This window comes from Cervus elaphus, chromosome 10 (assembly GCF_910594005.1).
Source record: "Cervus elaphus chromosome 10, mCerEla1.1, whole genome shotgun sequence".
NCBI classification, from domain to species: Eukaryota; Metazoa; Chordata; class Mammalia; order Artiodactyla; family Cervidae; genus Cervus; species Cervus elaphus.
In genome coordinates this window covers 18,327,792-18,347,223 of record NC_057824.1, presented here as the reverse complement: position 1 = coordinate 18,347,223, position 19,432 = coordinate 18,327,792, and the positions used below count along the sequence as shown (strand labels likewise).

The 19,432-nt window shown below is 60.7% G+C and overlaps 2 protein-coding genes across 3 annotated transcripts in view; both read left to right on the top strand.

Annotated features, from left to right (window-relative positions):
- LOC122701340 (coronin-7) overlaps window positions 1–10,849 on the top strand; it is a 61,553-nt gene extending 50,704 nt beyond the window's left edge. For both annotated transcript variants that reach the window (XM_043914196.1, XM_043914197.1), the window contains 19 exons: window positions 3,321–3,375; window positions 3,774–3,831; window positions 3,929–4,074; window positions 4,155–4,247; window positions 4,374–4,505; window positions 4,948–5,074; window positions 5,388–5,563; window positions 6,049–6,157; window positions 6,264–6,350; window positions 6,431–6,573; window positions 6,648–6,752; window positions 6,830–6,915; window positions 7,547–7,688; window positions 7,773–7,862; window positions 8,640–8,756; window positions 9,025–9,160; window positions 9,575–9,663; window positions 9,989–10,075; window positions 10,203–10,849. In XM_043914196.1, the coding sequence (XP_043770131.1) occupies window positions 3,321–3,375; window positions 3,774–3,831; window positions 3,929–4,074; window positions 4,155–4,247; window positions 4,374–4,505; window positions 4,948–5,074; window positions 5,388–5,563; window positions 6,049–6,157; window positions 6,264–6,350; window positions 6,431–6,573; window positions 6,648–6,752; window positions 6,830–6,915; window positions 7,547–7,688; window positions 7,773–7,862; window positions 8,640–8,756; window positions 9,025–9,160; window positions 9,575–9,663; window positions 9,989–10,075; window positions 10,203–10,208 (1,984 nt within the window). In that variant the 3' untranslated portion in view covers window positions 10,209–10,849. The remainder of the gene's footprint in view (window positions 1–3,320; window positions 3,376–3,773; window positions 3,832–3,928; window positions 4,075–4,154; window positions 4,248–4,373; window positions 4,506–4,947; window positions 5,075–5,387; window positions 5,564–6,048; window positions 6,158–6,263; window positions 6,351–6,430; window positions 6,574–6,647; window positions 6,753–6,829; window positions 6,916–7,546; window positions 7,689–7,772; window positions 7,863–8,639; window positions 8,757–9,024; window positions 9,161–9,574; window positions 9,664–9,988; window positions 10,076–10,202) is intronic.
- Window positions 10,850–13,087: 2,238 nt separating this feature from the next.
- Window positions 13,088–18,927, top strand: PAM16 (presequence translocase associated motor 16). The gene is made up of 5 exons (XM_043914202.1): window positions 13,088–13,238; window positions 17,051–17,135; window positions 17,943–18,079; window positions 18,407–18,472; window positions 18,773–18,927. Exons 1-5 carry the CDS (start codon window positions 13,236–13,238, stop codon window positions 18,857–18,859), a joined length of 378 nt encoding a protein of 125 aa, XP_043770137.1. The 5' UTR covers window positions 13,088–13,235; the 3' UTR covers window positions 18,860–18,927.
- Window positions 18,928–19,432: the final 505 nt, after the last annotated feature.

Genomic DNA, 19,432 nt, shown 5'->3' with positions numbered 1-19,432 from the left:
TCTCCCATCTTTTAGGACCTGGGCTCAGAGGTCGGGGGCAGATCCAGGCTTTAGACTTCCCATGGCTTTGGGTCCAGAGCAGACCCCCAGACCCAGGTCAAAGCCATTCCCACTGGCAGGCCCAGATGCCAGCCCTCCCCTGGTGCCACAGCATCAGGAGAGGTGCCTGTGCCAGCTCTCATGCCCTCTGGCCCCATGCCAGGCTGGGGCTTGGTTCTGCATTCCAGATCCAGACTTGGCTTGGCTGTCTTTACAAGGCCTGGGGTCAGGCCCGTGCCAGCTGTTGGCCAACCCTCGGGGCTGGGTGCCGTGACCCCCTTTCCTGGCCTGTGTGACAGCAGGGGCAGGATGCTCCTGCCTGGCAGAGCTGCTCAGGTAGCTCCGCCCAAGGTGAGGAAGACTGGCCTGACCTGTCAGAGAAGCCAGCCCTGCCCTCCGTGACTTCCTGCCCCCGCGCCCCTAGCATCTGAGTCAGTGGGCTGGCCAGCCGGGCCTACGGGGCTGGGGTATGGGGGTGGGGTGCCAAGTCGAGCCTCTTAAGGAGGTCGGTTTAGAGCACCAGTGAGCCACCGATGCCCGGGTGGAACCGGCAGGCCACTCCCTCATTTCTCGCCAAGGCAGCAGCAGGATGGCAAGAGTCCCTGCCTAGCCCACTTGGTCTCAGACTCTTGTTTTCATTCCTCCTACCCGTCTCTACACTGTGACCTCTGCTCTGCACAAATCTAATCCTGCCTTTCTCGAGAGGTGTCATTTGCTGCTTTGTTGCTCACCTGATGGAGGGAGGCTGAACTCCCTTCCTGATGCCCCAGGCCTTGCTCTGGGTGGCCTCTGCCACCCCACCCTGGGCCTCAGACCCTCCCTCACTGCCCAGGCCACCAGCCAGGTCATCCTACTTCCTGTTCTTCAAACAAGGCCGTGTACCCGCCTGCCACAGGGCCTTTGCAGGTGCTGCCGTTTCTGCCTGGAACTCCCTTCTTAACCTTTGGGCCATACGGAACACCCTCCCCTGTGGCCAGCCAGAGTCAGGCTCTTCTTTCCTCTTGGCATGTGTCCTCAAAAAACTCTTCCTTCACATGTTTGCCTGTGGAATTGTATCTGCTTATCACCCAGGTCAGTCAAACCATGAAATTAAAAAGGCACTTACTACTCCTTAGAAAGAAAGTCATGACCAATCTAGATAGCATATTACAAAGCAGAGACACTACTTTGCCAACAAAGGTCCATCTAGTCAAGGCTATAGTTTTTCCAGTGGTCATGTATGGATGTGAGAGTTGGACTGTGAAGAAAGCTGAGCGCCGAAAAATTGATGCTTTTGAACTATGGTGTTGGAGAAGACTCTTGAGAGTCCCTTGGACTGCAAGGAGATCACTCCTGAGTGTTCTTTGGAAGGACTGATGCTGAAGCTGAAACTCCAATACTTTGGCCACCTCATGAGAAGAGTTGACTCATTGGAAAAGACCCTGATGCTGGGAGGGATTGGGGACAGGAGGAGAAGGGGGCAACAGAGGATGAGATGGCTGGATGGCATCACCAACTCGACGGACATGAGTTTGAGTAAACTCTGGGAGTTTGTGATGGACAGGGAGGCCTGGCGTGCTGTGATTCATGGGGTTGCAGAGTCGGACACGACTGAGCAACTGAACTGAACTGATCCCCCAGGCCGTGAGCTTTTGAGGACAGAGGTGGGGGCCTGTTACACTCAACTTCCGTCACAGCCAAGATCTGGGCACTGACCAGCTCAACCAGGGATGAATGATGTGAGTGAAAGTCCAGTTAGAGTCACTGAAGGGACCTGCGTCTGCCCCACTGGATCCGGTGTTAGGGCAGGGGACGTCCGAGATCACTTTGTTCCCCTGCTCCCCCTTCCCCCCCACGGCAGGCTGTGGTCGGATCAGGTCAGGAAAGGCAGTTCTAAGCCCAGTTCACCCTGCAGAGCCCGAGGTAATTAGAGGCCGCGTTGCTCACAGCTGACCGGCCCCGGGCACTCAAGGAAGCTGTTGGAGACACCCAGGGCCCCACCCAGCTTCCCAGTCTGCCCTGGCTCCCTTCCAGCGAGGGCGGGGGCAGGTGGGCAGCTAGCTGGCAGGGGAGCAGGTGGGCTGGGCCCTTTGTTGCCTGGGTGAGGGCCAGAGGCAGCTGCCACAGCTGGGCAACCTCTGACCGCTGGGACCACCGCGAGGGCGGCGGGGTTCCATCTGAGGGTGTGTCGGTGTCAAGGTGGGGGCTCAGGAGCGGGGAACAGAGGAAGCTGCCTGTCCGAGTTCTCCCGGGTGTCCCCCCGCCTTCCTCCCCCCAACTCTGGGCCTGGAAGGAGGCACTCACAGGGCTGGGGGGCTGCCGGGGACCCTGCAGGGCCCAGGAGAGAAAGGGGAGTAAACCCCTGGGCAGGAGAGTGGCAGGGAGGCCGGGGGCTTCCAGCCTGGCCCCTCTGCCCCCAGCCTCTGCCCTGCCCCAGGGCCTGCCTGGGGAATGGGGGGGTCAGAGAACGCGGAGGCCGGGAAGCAGGGCAGGAAGGAGCCCTTGCCCTCGGCCCCTGGCTCAGGCTCGGGCACAGGGGCTCAGAAATGCTGCCAAGGGGGGGGTGCCTGGCCTCTACGATACCATTGAGGCCCAGGAGCTGGGTGACTGAGGCGATGGCCCTAGTGCAATCTGGGAGCGCCCAGCTGACTGTGCTGGGTGGGGATGGAGGGATGGAGGGGGTCCTCAGCTCCAGCGCCTCCCCTGCACCTTCCCTGGCCTGTTGTCTAGGCTGTTGCAGTGAGACCACAGACAAAACCTACTTGGGGGGGGGTCTTCCTTGTGCTGCTGAGCATGGGAGGAGAGCAGGGCTGAGGTGCTGAAGGGGGGGCAGTTCCCTTGCGCCCAGGGCCTGGCACAGTCATGGGGGGAAGCAGCTGGGCAGATGGAAATAGTGTCAGTCACATCCGACTCTGTGGCCCCATGGACTGCAGCCCACCAGGCTTGTCTGCCCATGTGAGTCTCCAGCCAAGAGTACTGGAGTGGGTTGCCATTTCCTCCCCCCGCAGGGGTCGAACTCAGGTCTCCTGCCTTGCAGATGGGTTCTTTACTGAGCCACGAGGGAAGCCTTGAGCAGACCCCAGGAAAGAAAGGCTGGGAAGCGTGGGCATGTCGGGAGCACGGGGAGAGAGGGTGGGTGGAGGGTCCCCGGACACCAGCGTGGATGCCGCTGCACCCCTCCCGGCCACGGTTGAGTTTGGCCTGAGCCCCTGTCTAGGGCTGCAACACTCTCAGCCCTGCCGCCGCCCCTCAGTCACGGGGACTTGGCTGTATTCCCACGACCGGCCGTCTCTCTCCCCCAGGTCTCTGATGCCCCTGCTGGACCCAGACTCAGGGCTCCTGGTCCTGGCGGGAAAGGTGAGGAGAACCCACACACGTCGGGCCAGACCTGGCCTCAACTGGCAAAGTAGGGAGTGTAGGATGCTCGTCGCCCCCATACAGAGGCGGGGAGCTGGGACAGTGCTGCCCGGGCTCCGGCCCTTGCCAGGGGCTGCGGGCACACAGTCAGGGTCACAGCCTAGAGTGTGAGCGAGCTCCCCGAGGATAAGGCTGGGAACGGAGCAGACAAGCACCCAGCAGGCACTTGTGATGCTGATCGCCGGGGGTGGCACCCCAGCCCGGCTGGGCGCTTAGTAGGCGTCTGCCGTGGTGGTGCTGTGACTCGGTCCTCGGGGAGGGACGGGGCGGCCGGAGTGGAGCCGGGCAGCCCAGACCGCCAGCACGGTCAGCGCGTGCTCGGGTGGGTTTCGTTGCAGGGAGAGAACCAGCTCTACTGCTACGAGGCGGCCCCCCAGCAGCCAGCACTGAGCCCGGGTAAGCCCTGCCCCACCCCCGCCCCACGCCCCACGCGTGCCATCGCCCCCTTCCTCCCCTGGCCCGCCCTGACCTCTGCCCGCCGTGTCCCCGCCAGTGACCCAGTGCCTCCTGGAGAGCGCGCTGCGGGGGGCGGCCCTCGTGCCCCGGCGGGCGCTGGCCGTCATGGGCTGCGAGGTCCTGCGCATCCTGCAGCTGAGCGACACGGCCATCGTTCCCATCAGCTACCACGTACCCCGCAAGGTGAGCGGTCCTGGGGGACAGGTCGGGAGGGCCTGGGTGGGGGGCCCCGAGCTCACCGGCCTGCCCCTGTCTGCCGCCAGACCGCAGAGTTCCACGAAGACCTGTTCCCGGACACCGCAGGCTGTGTGCCCGCCTCCGACCCCCATGCCTGGTGGGCAGGGAGCGACCAGCAGGTAGGGCCAGGGCCTGGCTGACAGCCCCTCTGGCCATGGTTGGCACTCAGCGGCCCGGTGTCCGCCCCCTCCCCACCTCCCTGGGGCCCCACCTCTCCTGCCTCCACCACGGACCTCTCCCCACAGGTGCAGAGGGTCAGCCTGCACCCCGCCCGCCGGGCCCACCCCGGCTTCACTTCCTGCCTGGCGCCTCCTGCAGAGCCCACCCCTGCCACGGCCCGGCCCGCGGGGACACCTGTGGGCGACTCGGACCCCAGCGTGAGTATCAGCAGGGGGCGGGGGTCTGGGCGGGCCGGAGCATGTGGCCTGCCCAGTGGGTGTCAGAAACTCGAAAAGCAGAAGCAAAGAACCCCAGTGTTTTCAAAATTGTGCAAAACGCCTAGGAAGTGAGACTTTCACACACACAAAAAAGAAATTATAGATTTCTAGCCTCTCTTCAACGATCCTGACCACTCCAGGCCTGCCTTCCCACAAAGTCAGGAGCCGGCAGCTGCCACCCGCTGCCCCGTGTACTAAAGCCCGGCTCACCCCCGTGTCGCCTCCTGCCCCGTCAGTGACTGCGTCTCCAACCCCGCATCCCGCGGTGGGGATTCCCACCTACCCCGGTGTCCCAGGGTGATGACCCTGGACCCTGGCGCGTCCCCCTGGCGGACCACCCACCCACCAGGGGCCGCTGGCTGACCGGGTGCTTCTCCCCCAGGAGGGCTTCTCCTCCCCGCCCAGCTCGCTGACCTCACCCTCCACGCCCTCCAGCCTGGGGCCCTCACTCACCAGCACCAGTGGCATCGGCACCAGCCCCAGCCAGCGGTCCCTGCAGAGCCTGCTGGGTGAGCGTGACCCCCTAGCACGGGTGCCCTGGGCCACCCCCCACCCCAGCCACCCTCCTCTGCACCCCAGTCCTGACTCTCCTCCTGTACCAGTCACTATCTTGTGGGGTGAAGGGAATCTCGATGGCCTGTACGTTCTGAGATCTTGGTAGTTGAGTTGGTTGGACCAGCAGAGGCTGGGGTCTTTTGCCAAGGGGAGCAGGCAGCCCAGATTTAGGGCTGGCCCAGGTGCCCCTGCAGGACCTCCCAGGGTGGGCAAGCCAGGGACCCTCACCTCACGTGGCTCCATGTCCCTGCTGCCCGCCGCACCCAGGCCCCAGTTCCAAGTTCCGGCATGCTCAGGGCACTGTCCTGCACCGAGACAGCCACATCACCAACCTCAAGGGGCTCAACCTCACCACTCCTGGCGAGAGTGACGGCTTCTGCGCCAACCAGCTGCGTGTGGCCGTGCCCCTGCTCAGCAGCGGGGGGCAGGTGGCTGTGCTGGAGGTGAGGGCCAGCCCCACCACGCTGTCCCCATGTCCCCCTGAAGGATGCTGAAGGCATTGAGTGCCCACGCCAGCTCACCTTCTCTAAGCTCAAACCATGTGCCAGGCACCCCGCCCAGTACCCCGTGCTGGGGGTGCCACTCTTATCCCCGTCTTACAGATGAGAGTGGTGAGGCACAGAGAAGCTAAGTGACCCGTGGGGTCACACGCCGTGTAAGTGTGGAGCTGGGAATCAAACCCAGGCCCCCTGAGCCCCGAGCCTGAGCTCTTCCCACCGCCCCAGCCGCCCCCCTCACTTCCCACGGGCCTCATGGTTGGCACGGGGCTCAGAGCACAAGGTGACTGAGCAGAGAGCTTGGGCATCACCCCGGGGGGGTCATCGGCTGCAGAGGGTGAGGCCCAGGCATGCCGCTTGCCCTGCAGCCACTGGGACCGGGCTCTCTTGCCTGTTACTGATTGGCCTCGGGGTGGGGGCACCTCCCACAGCTGCGGAAGCCCGGCCGTCTGCCCGACACTGCACTGCCCACTCTGCAGAATGGGGTGGCCGTGACTGATCTGGCCTGGGACCCCTTTGACCCCCACCGCCTCGCCGTGGGTAAGGAGGCTGGGCTGGGCTTGAGGGAGGGTCCTGGGGCCCCAGATGGGGTCAAGGGAAGTCTGGGGACCTTGGGCCAGCAGTGATGAGCCTGTGCACCCCACAGCCGGGGAGGACGCCAGGATCCGGCTGTGGCGGGTGCCCCCCGAGGGCCTGCAGGAGGTGCTCACTACGCCTGAGGCTGTACTCACAGGTGAGGGGGGCCCGGGTAGGGGCTGGGGGGTGGGCAGAGGCTCTTGAGGGGCTCAGTGTCACCCCACGCCTCAACCCCAGGCCACACAGAGAAGATCTATTCTCTGCGCTTCCACCCGCTGGCGGCCGACGTGCTGGCTTCTTCCTCCTATGACCTCACCGTTCGGATTTGGGACCTCAAGGTCGGAGCCGAGCGGCTGAGGCTGCAGGGCCACCGGGATCAGGTAGGACAGTTCTGGGGGGCAGGTGCCCAGCCATGGGGTGAGAGGCTGCCTCTCACGTTCCCACCTGCCCCCAGATCTTTGGCTTGGCCTGGAGCCCTGATGGGCAGCAGCTGGCCACTGTCTGCAAAGATGGGCGCTTGCGGATCTATGAGCCCCGGGGTAGCTCTGAGCCCCTGCAGGTGAGCAGGATGGGCTGGGGGCGGCCCTCAGACCCGGTGGGGGTTCCGGCCGAGCCTCATATGCTGTATCCTAACAGGAAGGCCCAGGGCCCGAGGGGGCCCGTGGAGCCCGCGTTGTGTGGGTGTGTGACGGTCACTATCTCTTGGTGTCAGGCTTTGACAGGTGAGGACTCTGGGATCACCATTCCCATCCCCAGACCTCAGCATCCACTGCGCCCCGTCCCCAAGATACACATACACCTGTCAGATGTGCAGAAGCTGTCCCCACCCTCACTTACTGGATGGATGGTTGGGTGGACAGATGGATGGATGGATGGATGGGTGGATGGATAGATGGATGGTTGGATGGATGGGTGGGTCAGTGAATGGATGGTGGGGTGGATGGATGGGTGAATGGATGGATGGATGAGAGGGAGAGAGATGGGGAGGAATCAACTGGGGGCCCAAAGGGATGAGATCTGTCCCAGGTGCGAGGAGCCCATTCCTGGTGGGGACCAGATGAAGCACACAAAACAGAACCAAGCCTCCTGGAGAGATCCAGGGGATGGGCATTTGGTGCTTTGGAGGGAGGATCGGGGGGTGGGGGGCTTCCTAAGAGAGGTATCTCTGACCTGGGTCACAAAGGGACTGGTAACCACAGATCCAGAGGAGAGGGCAGTGGACTCTGGGTGGAACGGGCTGGAGCAAGGGCCCTAGAGCAGAATGCTGGGGAAAGAGCCCAGACTTGCTGGAGTCCTTGTCGTGCCTGCCCCGGGCCCCTCCCGCTTTGAGGACCTGCTTCTGTCCTCCTGCAGCCGAAGCGAGCGCCAGCTCCTCCTGTACTCAGCCGAGGCCCTGGCTGGCGGCCCCTCCGCAGTGCTGGGGCTGGACGTGGCTCCCTCGACCCTGCTGCCCATCTATGACCAGGACACCGGCCTGGTGCTGCTCACGGGCAAGGTGGGCTGGGGCCCACAGGGGGCTTTGGGCAGGTATGGGGGGGAGGCACCTGAAGCTAGCCGCTTCACTGCCGCCACCCCCTAGGGCGATACCCGCGTGTTCCTGTACGAGCTGCTCCCCGAGTCCCCCTTCTTCCTGGAGTGCAACAGCTTCACATCGCCCGATCCCCACAAGGTAAGCCGGCCCGCGGACTCCGGGTCCGTCCCCAGGTAGGCCCGCCGGCTCTCCGCCCTCTAGTGGCCATGTGGGCGAACCGCACAGGCCCCTAGGACCTGCGGGTCGCCCAGCCGCCTTGGGAACTGGTTGTTAAACTCACCCATCACTGAAAATTAAACTACGTAAGGTTAAGTTTTATGAACCCACAAGTAAGTTGCATTAAAGACCAAGGCAATAGATACTTAATTTATCACTTCGCAATTATTCGCAATAACTTCACTGTTATTTATGCTGTTGAGGTTACTTACATCTGTGGGCCCTTGTCTGCCAGAGATCTATCACGAGCTGTTATGGCACTTCTCTTCCCGTATCTGCATTCCCCCAGTCACATTGCTGGCGTGAAGCTGGCCAGGCGGGCAGTTTTTACACCATGGAACTAGGCAAATGCTACAAACCGGGGCATTTTTCCTCCCAAGAGCTAGTTTTTAAACATCACACCACGGTCCAGGGCTAGGCCTTGCTCCTGGAGGTCCTAAGTGAGGGGTACTGGGGGTCCAGGTGCCAGCGAACTCTGGACTCTAGCGTCAGCCATGGCTCAGCTGGTAATCAGTCTGCCTGCAGTGTGGGAGACCTGGGTTCAATCCCTGGGTTGGGACGATCCCCTGGAGAACAGAAAGGCTGCCCACTCCAGTATCTTGACCTGGAGAATTCCATAAACTATACAGTCCATGGGGTCGCAAAGAGTCAAACACGACTGAGCAACTTTCACTTTCTCACACTCCCCTGCCACCCCAGGGATTCATCCTCCTGCCCAAGACAGAGTGTGATGTGCGGGAGGTGGAGTTCGCCCGATGCCTGCGACTTCGCCAGACCTCCCTGGAGCCTGTTGCCTTCCGGCTGCCCCGAGTCAGGGTGAGTTGGGGATGAAGCATGCCAACGCCCAGCCCCCCCACTCCCTGGCCCCTGTCAGGGGCTTTGGGGCCTGGCTCGTCTTGTCACCAGACTGCCCCACCCACTGCTCTGTGGGGCATCTGCACCCCTCACGCTGCTGACATTCTGAGCCCCATAGAAACCTCAGATTGGGGTCCTGGGTCTCACCATGCCCCCCTCCCAGTGGAGGCCTGTGTGCCCTGGGCCTCTGCTCAGCGCCTCAGAGCAGCCCCTTCCTCCATCGCTGCAGAAAGAATTCTTCCAGGACGATGTGTTTCCCGACACCGCTGTAAGCTGGGAGCCGGCGCTCAGCGCTGAGGCCTGGCTGGGAGGTGCTAACGGGCAGCCCCGGCTTCTCAGCCTGCAGCCCCCCGGCATGACCCCAGGTAGGATGAGGGCTTGGGCGATGGGGGAGAGGAGGGTGGAGGGGAGCAGGTGGGGGTTGGAGAAAGGGGCAGAAGGTCCAAGTCTGACCCTCCACCCCTGCTGGCACTCAGGAAGCTCTAGCGTTCCTGGGGACAGGTGGCTGTGCTTTGGAGTTGGTGTCTGAGCCCCTAGAGGGTAGGGTCCAGGGTCTGTGTTTCTATCAGAAGCCCCCCGCCCCAAATACGCATGAGCACATGCACATAGCCTGGTGCCGAGGGCAGGCCACGTGAACCAAGGGTTGAGTAGTTGTGAATGCCACCTCTGGACTCTCTGCCACGGAATCCCCTACGGGCTGGAACCCAGGGGTCGGACCAGGAAGCCTGGTCCCAAGGGGCCTCTCTCCTGCCTGATGCTTGTCCCTGGTCCCGCCCCAGTGAGCCAGGCCCCCCGTGAAGCCCCTGCCCGGCGGGCCCCCTCCTCAGTCTACCTGGAGGAGAAGTCAGACCAGCAGAAGAAAGAAGAGGTAGGCGGGGAGAGGGCTGGCGGCAGCGGGGGAAGGGGTCCTGGGTGCACCTGGCGCAGCCTTTCAGCTCTCTAGTCTGACCCCGACTGGGCCAGGAGTCGGTGTCACCCACCTGTCAGTTGGACAGCTTGAGGGGGAGGTCTTCCAAAATTCTGAAACTGACCGGCGTGGGGGGATGGGGCTCAGGAAGCCAGGGAAGGGCGGGGAGAGGCCCTACCCTGGCCTGGCCGGGCTCAACCCAACCAGACCCAAGTGCACTTGGGACCTCCGTATGCAGAGACCGCCATTCACTTCCCACCTCTTGTTCCGTCCACCCCGTCCCCAGCTGCTGAGCGCCATGGTGGCGAAGCTGGGGAACCGGGAGGACCCGCTCCCACAGGACTCCTTTGAAGGTGTGGACGAGGATGAGTGGGTGAGTGCACTGGTTGGGGGGCCAGCATCCTCTCCCGTCCCTCCCCGACTTACACCTGCAGCCTGCTCACCCACCCCCGCCTCCCAGACTCTCCCAACTCCCCCCACTTCTTGGTTCATCTCCCCAGGACTAGCCTGCCCACCAGCCGCCTCTAGCCTCACCCTCCACTGCTGCCTCTGGGAAAGCCTGGTGCCCCTGCACACCTCACATCTCTCCCTCAAACTGGAAGCCACCTCCTGGCCCTGGCACACCTCATCCCAGAAGCCCTGGCTTCCTTTGAGTCTTGGGCATTTCCACGGCCTCTGGGCCCTGCTGCAGTCACCATGGATTGTCCGCATCTCTGCTCTTTCTAGGACTGGGCGCTTCTCCTCACTGCCTGCTAGCATGCGGAGCCAGGGGCTTGGGGGTTGGGTGGGGTGAGGGCTCAGGGGCACGTCCCTGGGTAGGCACTGGGCCCCTTGTCCCCCCTACTCTGACCTGGGCTGGTCCCAGCTTGGGCTGGCTTCGCTCAGCACCTTCAGTTATCACATGCCGTCCCATCTTGCCTGCTGCCCCAGTTCCAGTCAAGGGTCTAGGGGGCTGGCCCCCCAACCTGGCCATTGGGAGCAGCTCCAGCCTCAGGGGCCTGGGACCAGTTACCCTGCTCCCCAAGCTTGAAGCCAGGAGAAATGGGTGTCACAGAGCTAATAGCCCATTTAAGGGCATATGAGCCCCACAGGGACTGGCCTGCACGTGTCCTGGATGTTTTCAACAATTAAACTTTTCTAAGCTGGCCACCATGGTGCTGCTGTGGTCTCTGGGCTGGCTGGAAGGGGAGGGGAACAGCAGTAAGGGTGACGGTGGTCTGGCCCTGGGCTCCGCCTGGTCCCAGGCCTCACTCTGCTCCTGCTGGGAGTTCATTCATTCATCCGACACATGAGTACCCAGCCGGGTTCTCTCTGGATGGCAGCTCCGGTCATGAACGGGAGAGACAAGGCTTCTCAAGGCACTTGGCACAGCTTTAGTAGGCAAAGGGGAGCCGGACTCTGCTCAAGTTTGCAGATAGACAGTGTGCAGAGAACTGTGAAGTAAACTTCATGAAAGGGAGTCCCTGGGATGCTGAGGGAGACTGTGGTCAGGGTTTGAGAAGTGACAAAGCTAAGAGATAAGACCTAAGGGTCACAAAGCCATGGAGAGAGCCCTGAGAAGAACGTTTCAGATGAAAGGAAGGGCACTGAGGAAGACTGCGTTTGGAGACTCAGAGGAAAGGAAAGAAGGGTGGTGGTCCAGAACACTGTAGGAGGCAGCCGGAGGTTAGGAATCCATCTGCCAATGCAGGGGCCATGGGTTCGATCCCTGGTCTGAGAAGATTCCACGTGCCGTGGAGCAGCTAAGCCCATGCACCACAACTGCTGAGCCCACGCTCCAGAGCCCATGCTTTGCAGCAGGAGAGTAGCGCCGCTCCCCTGAAGTAGAGAAAACCTGCGTGCAGCAAGAAAGACCCAGTACAACTAAAAATAAAGCAAATAAGATTTTTTTTTAAAAGCCATTCTTAAAAAAAAAAAAAAGAGCCATTTTTCCAGGTACTGATGCCCAAGAATAGAGAAAAGGAGAAAAGAGGTCTTGTCCACCAGGAATCCACATTCTAGTGGGAGGGAACAGATAAATGGTATGATTTGATAGAATGTGATAAGAGTTTCAGAAAAAGAAAAAAAAAGTAGGGATCAAGAATGGAGGTTTAAACCAGACACGTGCATGCGTGTTGAGTCACTTCAGTCATGTCCGACCCTTTGTGACCCTATAGACTAGCCTGCCAGGTTCCTCTGTCCATGGGATTCTCCAGGTAAGAATGCTGGAGCAAGTTACCATTTCCTTCTCCAGAGGATCTTCCCAACCCAGCGATCAAACCCACCTTGCTTCTGTCTCCTGCATTGGCAAGTGGGTCCTTTACCACTAGCGCCACCTGGCAAAACCATATAGTATGATTCCATTTTTGTGAAACACCCATAGAAAGAGGAGGCAGTGAGTTGTCACCAGGGACTAGGGGAGGGGGAAATGGGTAATGACTGCTCATGAGTGTGGAGTTTTAAGCAGGGAATGAAAATGTTCTGGAACTAGCGGAAATGCTTGCATGACTCTTGAGTATGTGAAAGAGCACTGAATTGTGAATTTCGAAGGGGTGACTTGTATGGGGTGTGATTATCTTCTAATAAAGCTGGTAGTATTAGAAAAGCAAAGAGGAACTTTCCTGACAGTCCAGTGGTTAGGACCCCACAGTTTCACTCCCAAGGCCATGGGTTCAATCCCCGGTGGGGAACTAAGAGCTCCTAGGTGGTGTGGTGCAACCAGAAATTTTAAAAAGCAAAGGAATGGAGTACAAGTTGCAGTCCTGGTAGGGGGTCAAGGTGGCCTCACTGAGAAGGTGACTTTGGAACAAAGACTTGGAGGAGTGAGAAGAGCCCTCCTCCCCAGACAGAAGGAACCTGGAATGAAACCGGTTTTTCTTTTTTTTAAACGACTAGTTATTTTTTTTATAATTTGTTAATTAATTTATTTGGCTGTGTCGGGTCTTAGTTGCTGCACGTGGGATCTTTGTTGTCATGAGGGCTCAGTTGTTGCCTGGGCCTAGTTGCCCCTGTGGCATGTGGGGTCTTAGGTCCGGGACTGGGGATCGAACCCCTGTCCACTGCGCTGCAAGGTGGATTCTTAACCATTGGACCACCAGGGATGTCCCCAAAGCCTTTTTTTAAGTTTTCTTGTCTTCTTAAATATTGGTGAGAATTTAGCATCTTACTCCTTATTACGTTTGTGAAATGTATGGTTATTTCATGTCTTTAAGTCCCAAATATTTTGGCAAAATGAAGGGAAGAAGTAGCTCCTCGCCCCGGATAGAACAGGTGTTATTCTTTGTTCCTAGCACCCCAGGGTAGTCACGGGCGGGGTCTACGTTGTCCTAAACCTCCGGAGGTTCCCCAGCGCGGGAGGCGGACGCAGACCCCGCCCAAAAACCCGCCCACAGACCTTAGGTTTCCGCCCACGCCCCGCCCTTTGGAGCAACGCGCATGTCCGGCGCATGCGCTCTTCGCAGACTCCCTTAACCTTTGACCCGCCGGCCGCCCTTGAGCCGGGGCCGCGGGGCCAGGAAGTCAGACCCCCGGGCCCGCGAAGCTGAGTCGCCGCCATGGTGAGACCCCCCGAGGAGGGGAGGAAAGGCCGGGAGCGGGGCCGGGCCGAGCAGCTCTGGTCGGGCTGCGGGCGCCGCTCGCCCCGCTCTGTGCCCGGCGGGAAGCCGAGACTAGGCGGGGGTCGCCGCCGGGCCTTCTGCGGTGGGCACTGGCGACCTCGGGGCTCAGGGAGAGCCTTCTGGCTGGAGGGCGGGGCGGGCCGGGGAATACCGAGCAGATGCGGTCGCCGCGTGCGCCAGCCATGTGCGGGGGGTCCTTGCTCGATCCCCGAGCTAGTTGATGGTGTCGCCCCATTATCGTTCCCATTTGAAAGCTGGTTAATCGGGCTCCGGGACTTCTCAGGAGCAAGTGGCAGAAGTGGGACTTGACCCTGCGACACCGATAATTGAGCGTATCTGGGGTACCGTTGGCATCCCAGCCAGCCCACAGATGTGGGCCACCCTGGCTGAGTCAGGCCACCTGGGGACCTTTACCAATGCAGAGTCCTGAGGTCTGTCCCCTGATAGAGAATTGTTCCCCAAGTTATTGAGGCACTGGGTTTGAGGAACCACTTCTTAACTGATCGTGATAACGTGAGAGCTTTCAAGTGCCAGGCCCCGAGTTGATGCTTAGGTAGATTCACATTTAATGCTTAAGCAGATGCCCTCATTGTCCCCATCTTACAGGTAAACAACCTGGAGCTCAGAGAGTCTGACTTCTCCAGAGTGTCTCATCCTGGTTTTACCTGAGACTACACACGTAGGGGCACATTGTTCTTACCTTGTCATAGTCACTGCCTTTTCCTGAGGACCACTCCCCCCTACCCCCCAGCTGGGTCCCTCACAGATGTTCCTGCGTGTGACTCAGTCAGCCTTGAGGGACCGAGTAAAATGTGGCCCCCAAGGAGTTTGTACCTTAAAGGAGAAAGTCAACGAATTCATAAAACAGGACAATATATTAATGGAAAAAGAAAGATAGTACAGGATGGGTTGGTAGAAATGGGGGGAGCCTGGGAAGGTTTCACTCCAGGAAATGGAGGTGATGTGAGCTTTGTTTTTATTTTTGGTGGTGGCACGTGGGATCTTAGTTCCCTGACCAGGGATCAAACCTGTAACCCCCTGCATTGGAAACGTGGTGTCTTAACCACTGTACAGCCAGCTGTGTCGAAGCTAAATCTTGAAGGATGTTGGGGTTTGACAATATTAGCATAGAAAGGAGGGTATTCAGTGGGTTAGTAGGTATGGCGTTTGTTGGGGGCGAGATAATGAAAATGCTGTGTGCAGCTCATTGAAGATCCTAAAAAGTGCTGAATTGTGCACTTGAGAAGAGTGCCCCGAGGTGTATGAATTCAGAGCTACAGAGACTTTGGAGTAAAGAAGTAGGGGAACTGATCTTGGAGTCAGGGAGTAAAGGGTGTGGCTGTAGTGCGTGGGGTGGAGAGTGGTGAGGGAACATAAAACCAGAAAAGTCCTCTGTAACCAGAGCTGGGGGTGGACTGTATTGGCTGCAGTAGCAGCAGAAGTGGGGAGTTGCGTGTGTGTGTGTGTGTGTGTGTGTCTGTTGTGGGAAGGCCGGAGCCCTCCTTCAGCAGAAGGAGTGGGAGGCATTGGGAAGCCCTGTCGAGTGTCGCATTCATTCAGATATGTATTGGGCACCCACTGGTGCCCACCACAGCCCAGACCCTGGATGTGTCCTGGCAGATGTGATGGTCCTGGCCCTGAGCTCCTCCTGCCTGGTTGTGATGCCTGCAGCTGTTTGCAGGTGCCCTGGGCGAAGAGAGCCTCCTTTCTATCCCAGTGTGTCCTTGATAAGAGGGTGGGTCCATGCTGGCTCGGCTCACCAGCCCAAGGAGCTGTGCCGTGAAGGGAGCTTTGCACGTCAGTCTGTCCGGAGCCGGGCTCCCTTCTTGACGCACTTGACGTGGGACAAAGCGCGTCCCCGAGCGCCCCCCAGGCCCCCACGCCGCCTGCAGGCCTTCACCAGCTGCAGGGCTCCGGTCCCCAGACGGGGCAGCGAGGGCGTGTGGTGGTGCAGGAGGGGAGGTCCGAGGCCTGACGGGAGCTCCTGGCCAAGGGAATCCTTGGAACCACTGGCAGGCCTGTCGGCCTCTCTGTCCCTCAGGCAGGACCAGCTGTCCACCTCAGAGCCTCCTGCCCTACGTGGGAGAGGCTTCAGGCAAGCCGGGCTGGGGAGGAAGCCAGGTGAGACTCTCCCACCGGAAGCGCATCCTTGTTGGCCTTTTCACCTCAGCACCTGCAGCCCTGCCCTCCCTCTGACCACTGGCGAGTCTTCAGAGAGCTTTGCCTTTTGGTGTGAAATACGGGGCTTGTGAAATCCAAACTCCCTTCTCATTTGGCCCGGAACCACACCCACCTCACCCAGCAAAGGAGAGGTGGCCCAGCAAGGCCAGTTCCGGAGTCTGGGTTCCGCTGGAATCTGACAAGCCCGTCTTTGGCCTCTGAGTTGGGTCCTGATCCTTGCTGTGTTGTTCAGTCGCCCTCCCCGCCAGCCCTGCGTGAGGTGGGCAGCCTGGGGACAGCACAGCTGAGGGCACGGGCCGTGGGTTTTCTGCCCGTCTTCCTCCCGGGTGCCAGCTGTGTGTCCTCAGGTTGGTCACTAAACCCCTCTGTGCTTCGGTGTCTCGTGCTGTCGGGATCAGACGGCACAATAGGAGAGTGTGGCCGTCAAAACACTTGGCACCCTGGCTAAGTTCTTGCTGGACACACTTGGAGGCACCACGTGATCCGTGGTGACCCGCAGCAAGCCCTCGCCAGTGTCCTCCATGTGCCCATGTGTGTGCCGTTTCACACACACGTGCTGTCTGTCTGGTATCCCTGGTCACAGTAAGGTCTGCATGTTTCCTGTCTCAGCCACCTTCCTCGTCTTGCCCCTTACTGTTTCACAAGTCCGCCAGGCTCTTGGCTGCTCCCAGGTGTCCCCTGCACTCCCCTAGTGTGGGCTCTCCCTGGTCCCTCTGCCTGGAAAGCCCCTGTGTTACCATCGTGATCCTACCTGCCCGGGAGAAGTGCCCTCACCCCCCAGAGTCCCCACGTCCTTCCTGAGGGCTCCCTCCCTCCGTTGACCGTGCACACCTCTGGTCCTGCTTGATGCCCCACTCGCCTCCGTGGGGCACTGGACCACGTGGTCTCAGAGTGGAAGCCCCCAACTCTGCATGGCAGTGGGGGGATTCCCGCAGGGCTGGGTCCTGTGTGTTTGACGCCCTGGTGCTGACTCTCAGGCGGGGTTTGAGTGAAGCAGTGAGCCGGTGGAGGAACGGAGGCCAGGCCTGCTCTCCTTCTCCACTTGGTCCCTGCTGTGTTTGTCCACATGCCCACCCCGTGGGCTCTCCTTCTCGAGGGCGGAGGGCATTTTGCTCTCTTGTTGTGTCGGATGGAATGGACTTGAATAATGTGGGGAGAATCAGAATGGCCTTGCATCTCACCACCAGCAGGTGAAGGCTGGACCCGCCAAGCTCGGATGCAGCGGCCGAGCTGGCAGTGAGTCCAGGACTGACCCCAAGTTCTGGCTCCCTGGCTACGTTGCCTTGGCTCCTGTCCGCCTTGTCCGAAGGCTGAGGGAGAGGCCTGTCTCCCTCTGGGGGACTCTTTCGGGTCCCTGCCCCCAAAAACTCGAGACTGCTATCCTGTGAGCGTCCGATGCCTCCCAGAGCAGAAGCTTATATCAGGTGCTGGGAGGAAGTGGCCTGTGGCTGCCGCTCTAGGGTCCCTCACCTCTGCTCTCCAGCAGCCTTGGCACTCACCCAGCACCTCCAGGACTCATCTTGGGGGCCCTGAGAACGCAGTCTGCTGACAGGTGCCTCCTTTGCCTACAGGCCAAGTACCTGGCCCAGATCATTGTGATGGGTGCGCAGGTGGTGGGCAGGGCCTTTGCCCGGGCCCTGCGGCAGGAGTTTGCAGGTAAGCTTGGGTTCCTGTCTCCCTGGGCTGGGAGATGCTGCTTGGGTCTGATTTTCCCTGTAGCTGTGGGCCCCTCCCTCACGCTGGGCCACCTGTGAATGCAGGGACCCTCTGTGGGCTGTGTTCTGGCAGCTTGGGTAGCCTGGGACACTTACTGTTGGGGGCAGTGCTTGACCTTGGGACATTCCCAGAGAAGGGAGACCTGATGGACACAAGCATCCAGCCAGGAGTGGGCACGCTGGCCCTCCTGCCCGCCTGTTTTTGCAAATAAAGTTTTATTGGAACAGTCAGCCACAGTCCAGTAATTGCAGCACAGACTAATTGACCTGCAGAATCTAAAATATATTCTCTGACCCTTTAAGCAAAAGTGTACTGGCTCCTGAATCGAGAGGTCACCCGAGACGGCCTGCGTCAGTGGCCTCGGTGACCACGGGGCCGCCGGGTCTCAGCTGTGCTGCCACCCCTGCTTGCAGCCTCACTCTGCTCCCCTAGCAGCCTAAGCTCCCCGACTTGCTGCGTGCCCAGGGTGAGAGGGTGGGGAAGATGAGGGACAGGGTCATCTCCTGGTCTAGGCTGGAGACCTGACGCCAGGTTTGACCAGCCCCTGCCCCGTCCTCCAGTGGGGAAAACCTGTCTTCATTTGCCTACCCCACCCCCACCCCCAAAAATGCACTCCTGGAGAAGAGATGCCCCCCGGCCCTGCCCGTCTCTTCCCGCACCCCCCGACAGGGATGAGCTGCTCCCCGGGAAGGCCTGGGGCAGCCCTGGGCCGCTGGGAGCCAGGTGCTCACCCGCCTATCCACACAGCCAGCCGAGCAGCGGCAGACGCCCGGGGACGCGCCGGACACCAGTCTGCAGCCGCCTCCAACCTCTCAGGCCTCAGCCTCCAGGAAGCACAGCAGATTCTCAATGTCTCCAAGCTGAGCCCTGAGGAGATCCAGAAGGTGAGGCCCCCCGGCCGGCTCGGAGATAAGCCAACCACAGTGGGGAGAGGGTGGCAGGCTGCCAGCTGGTGGGGAAGGGAAGGGGGCAGGAGTGGGGCCCTGGCTGCGGCCGGCTGGGATTCGAGGCCAGCGTCATTTGTCGCTGTGCGGGCCGCAGAGGCGGAGGCATGGCCCTTTCTCACGGGCGCCTGTCCGCTTCTCTGCCCCTTAGCGGCTCCCAGGGTTGCAGCGCGCTGAGGGGCGAGCCCTTTCGCTTTCCTTCTTTGTCATCTCCTAGCTTCCCCCGCTTCTGTAACCAGGGACTCAACCGTCTCCCCTCCTCTGCAGAACTACGAACACCTATTCAAGGTGAACGATAAATCCGTGGGTGGCTCCTTCTATCTGCAGTCAAAGGTGAGCACAGGGGGAGGGCAGACCGGGGCCTCATCTCACCGGGTGTCCCTCACTTCTGGGCAGTTCAGAGCCTGGCAGGAGAAGGGTGCCCGGGGCTCGGGGGGCCCCCTGACTGCCAGTCCCTTGGGGCTGCCAGTGGGGCTGTGTTGACCTCGGCCCTGTGTCACCCTGGACGGTGGCCCCCCAGCAGCCATGGCCTCAAAGGGCCAGGCTGACCTGCCCACGGCCCTCCAGGAATCCGGAGCAGGACCTGGGGAGGCAGGGGGCGCCCAGCCTAACTGTTCGTGACCCCCTCCCCAGGTGGTCCGAGCAAAGGAGCGTCTTGAGGAGGAACTCAGAATCCAGGCCCAGGAGGACAGGGAGAGACAGCAGCCGCCCAAAACGTGACCACTTGTCTCCACCCGCCGACCCGCCCGCCTCTAATTTATAGCTCAGTAATAAATGTCTTTTCCTCATTTCTTGAGTATGCATGTCCAGATTCCAGAGGCAGGCCACTCTTCCTGCCAGCTGTGGGGCTGTGCAGGGAGGGGAGGCAGCGGTGTTCGCCCGCCCACGGTCTGGCCTCTGACACCCAGCGGGGCCGGGGCAGGCGAGGATTGCTGGTCACGTACCGGACGGAGGGGCCACTCCCATGCCGCCCTCAGGTCAGCCCCGCCCGCCCTGCAGTGAACCGGCCCCGGCTCTGCCACAGGCCTCCCTTTCCTGAGCTGGGTTGGGTGGTAGCCCCTCAGTAACCTGGGGGGTCAGCGCCGGGGTGCAGCCGAGGAAGAGGAGCCTTTGCCAGCCTGACGGCCCCGAGGAGGCCAGGGAGCCAGGCCCCTCCTAGAGCCAAGGTGCTCATAGTGGGTACGGCTGAACCCACGATGTGTGGTCCAGAACCTGCCGTCTCAGCACCGCGCATCCCATCCTGTTGAGCTCCCAGCAGCAGATGGAGAGCCTGTGGCACCCACAAGGTTGGGA

What these genes read in the sequence shown, in the direction of transcription:
- PAM16 (XM_043914202.1), top strand. An exon ending in CCTGCGGCAGGAGTTTGCAG is followed by an intron (nt 17,136 to 17,942) that starts GTAAGCTTGGGT and finishes CTATCCACACAG; the next exon opens with CCAGCCGAGCAGCGGCAGAC. An exon ending in CCTTCTATCTGCAGTCAAAG is followed by an intron (nt 18,473 to 18,772) that starts GTGAGCACAGGG and finishes CCCCCTCCCCAG; the next exon opens with GTGGTCCGAGCAAAGGAGCG.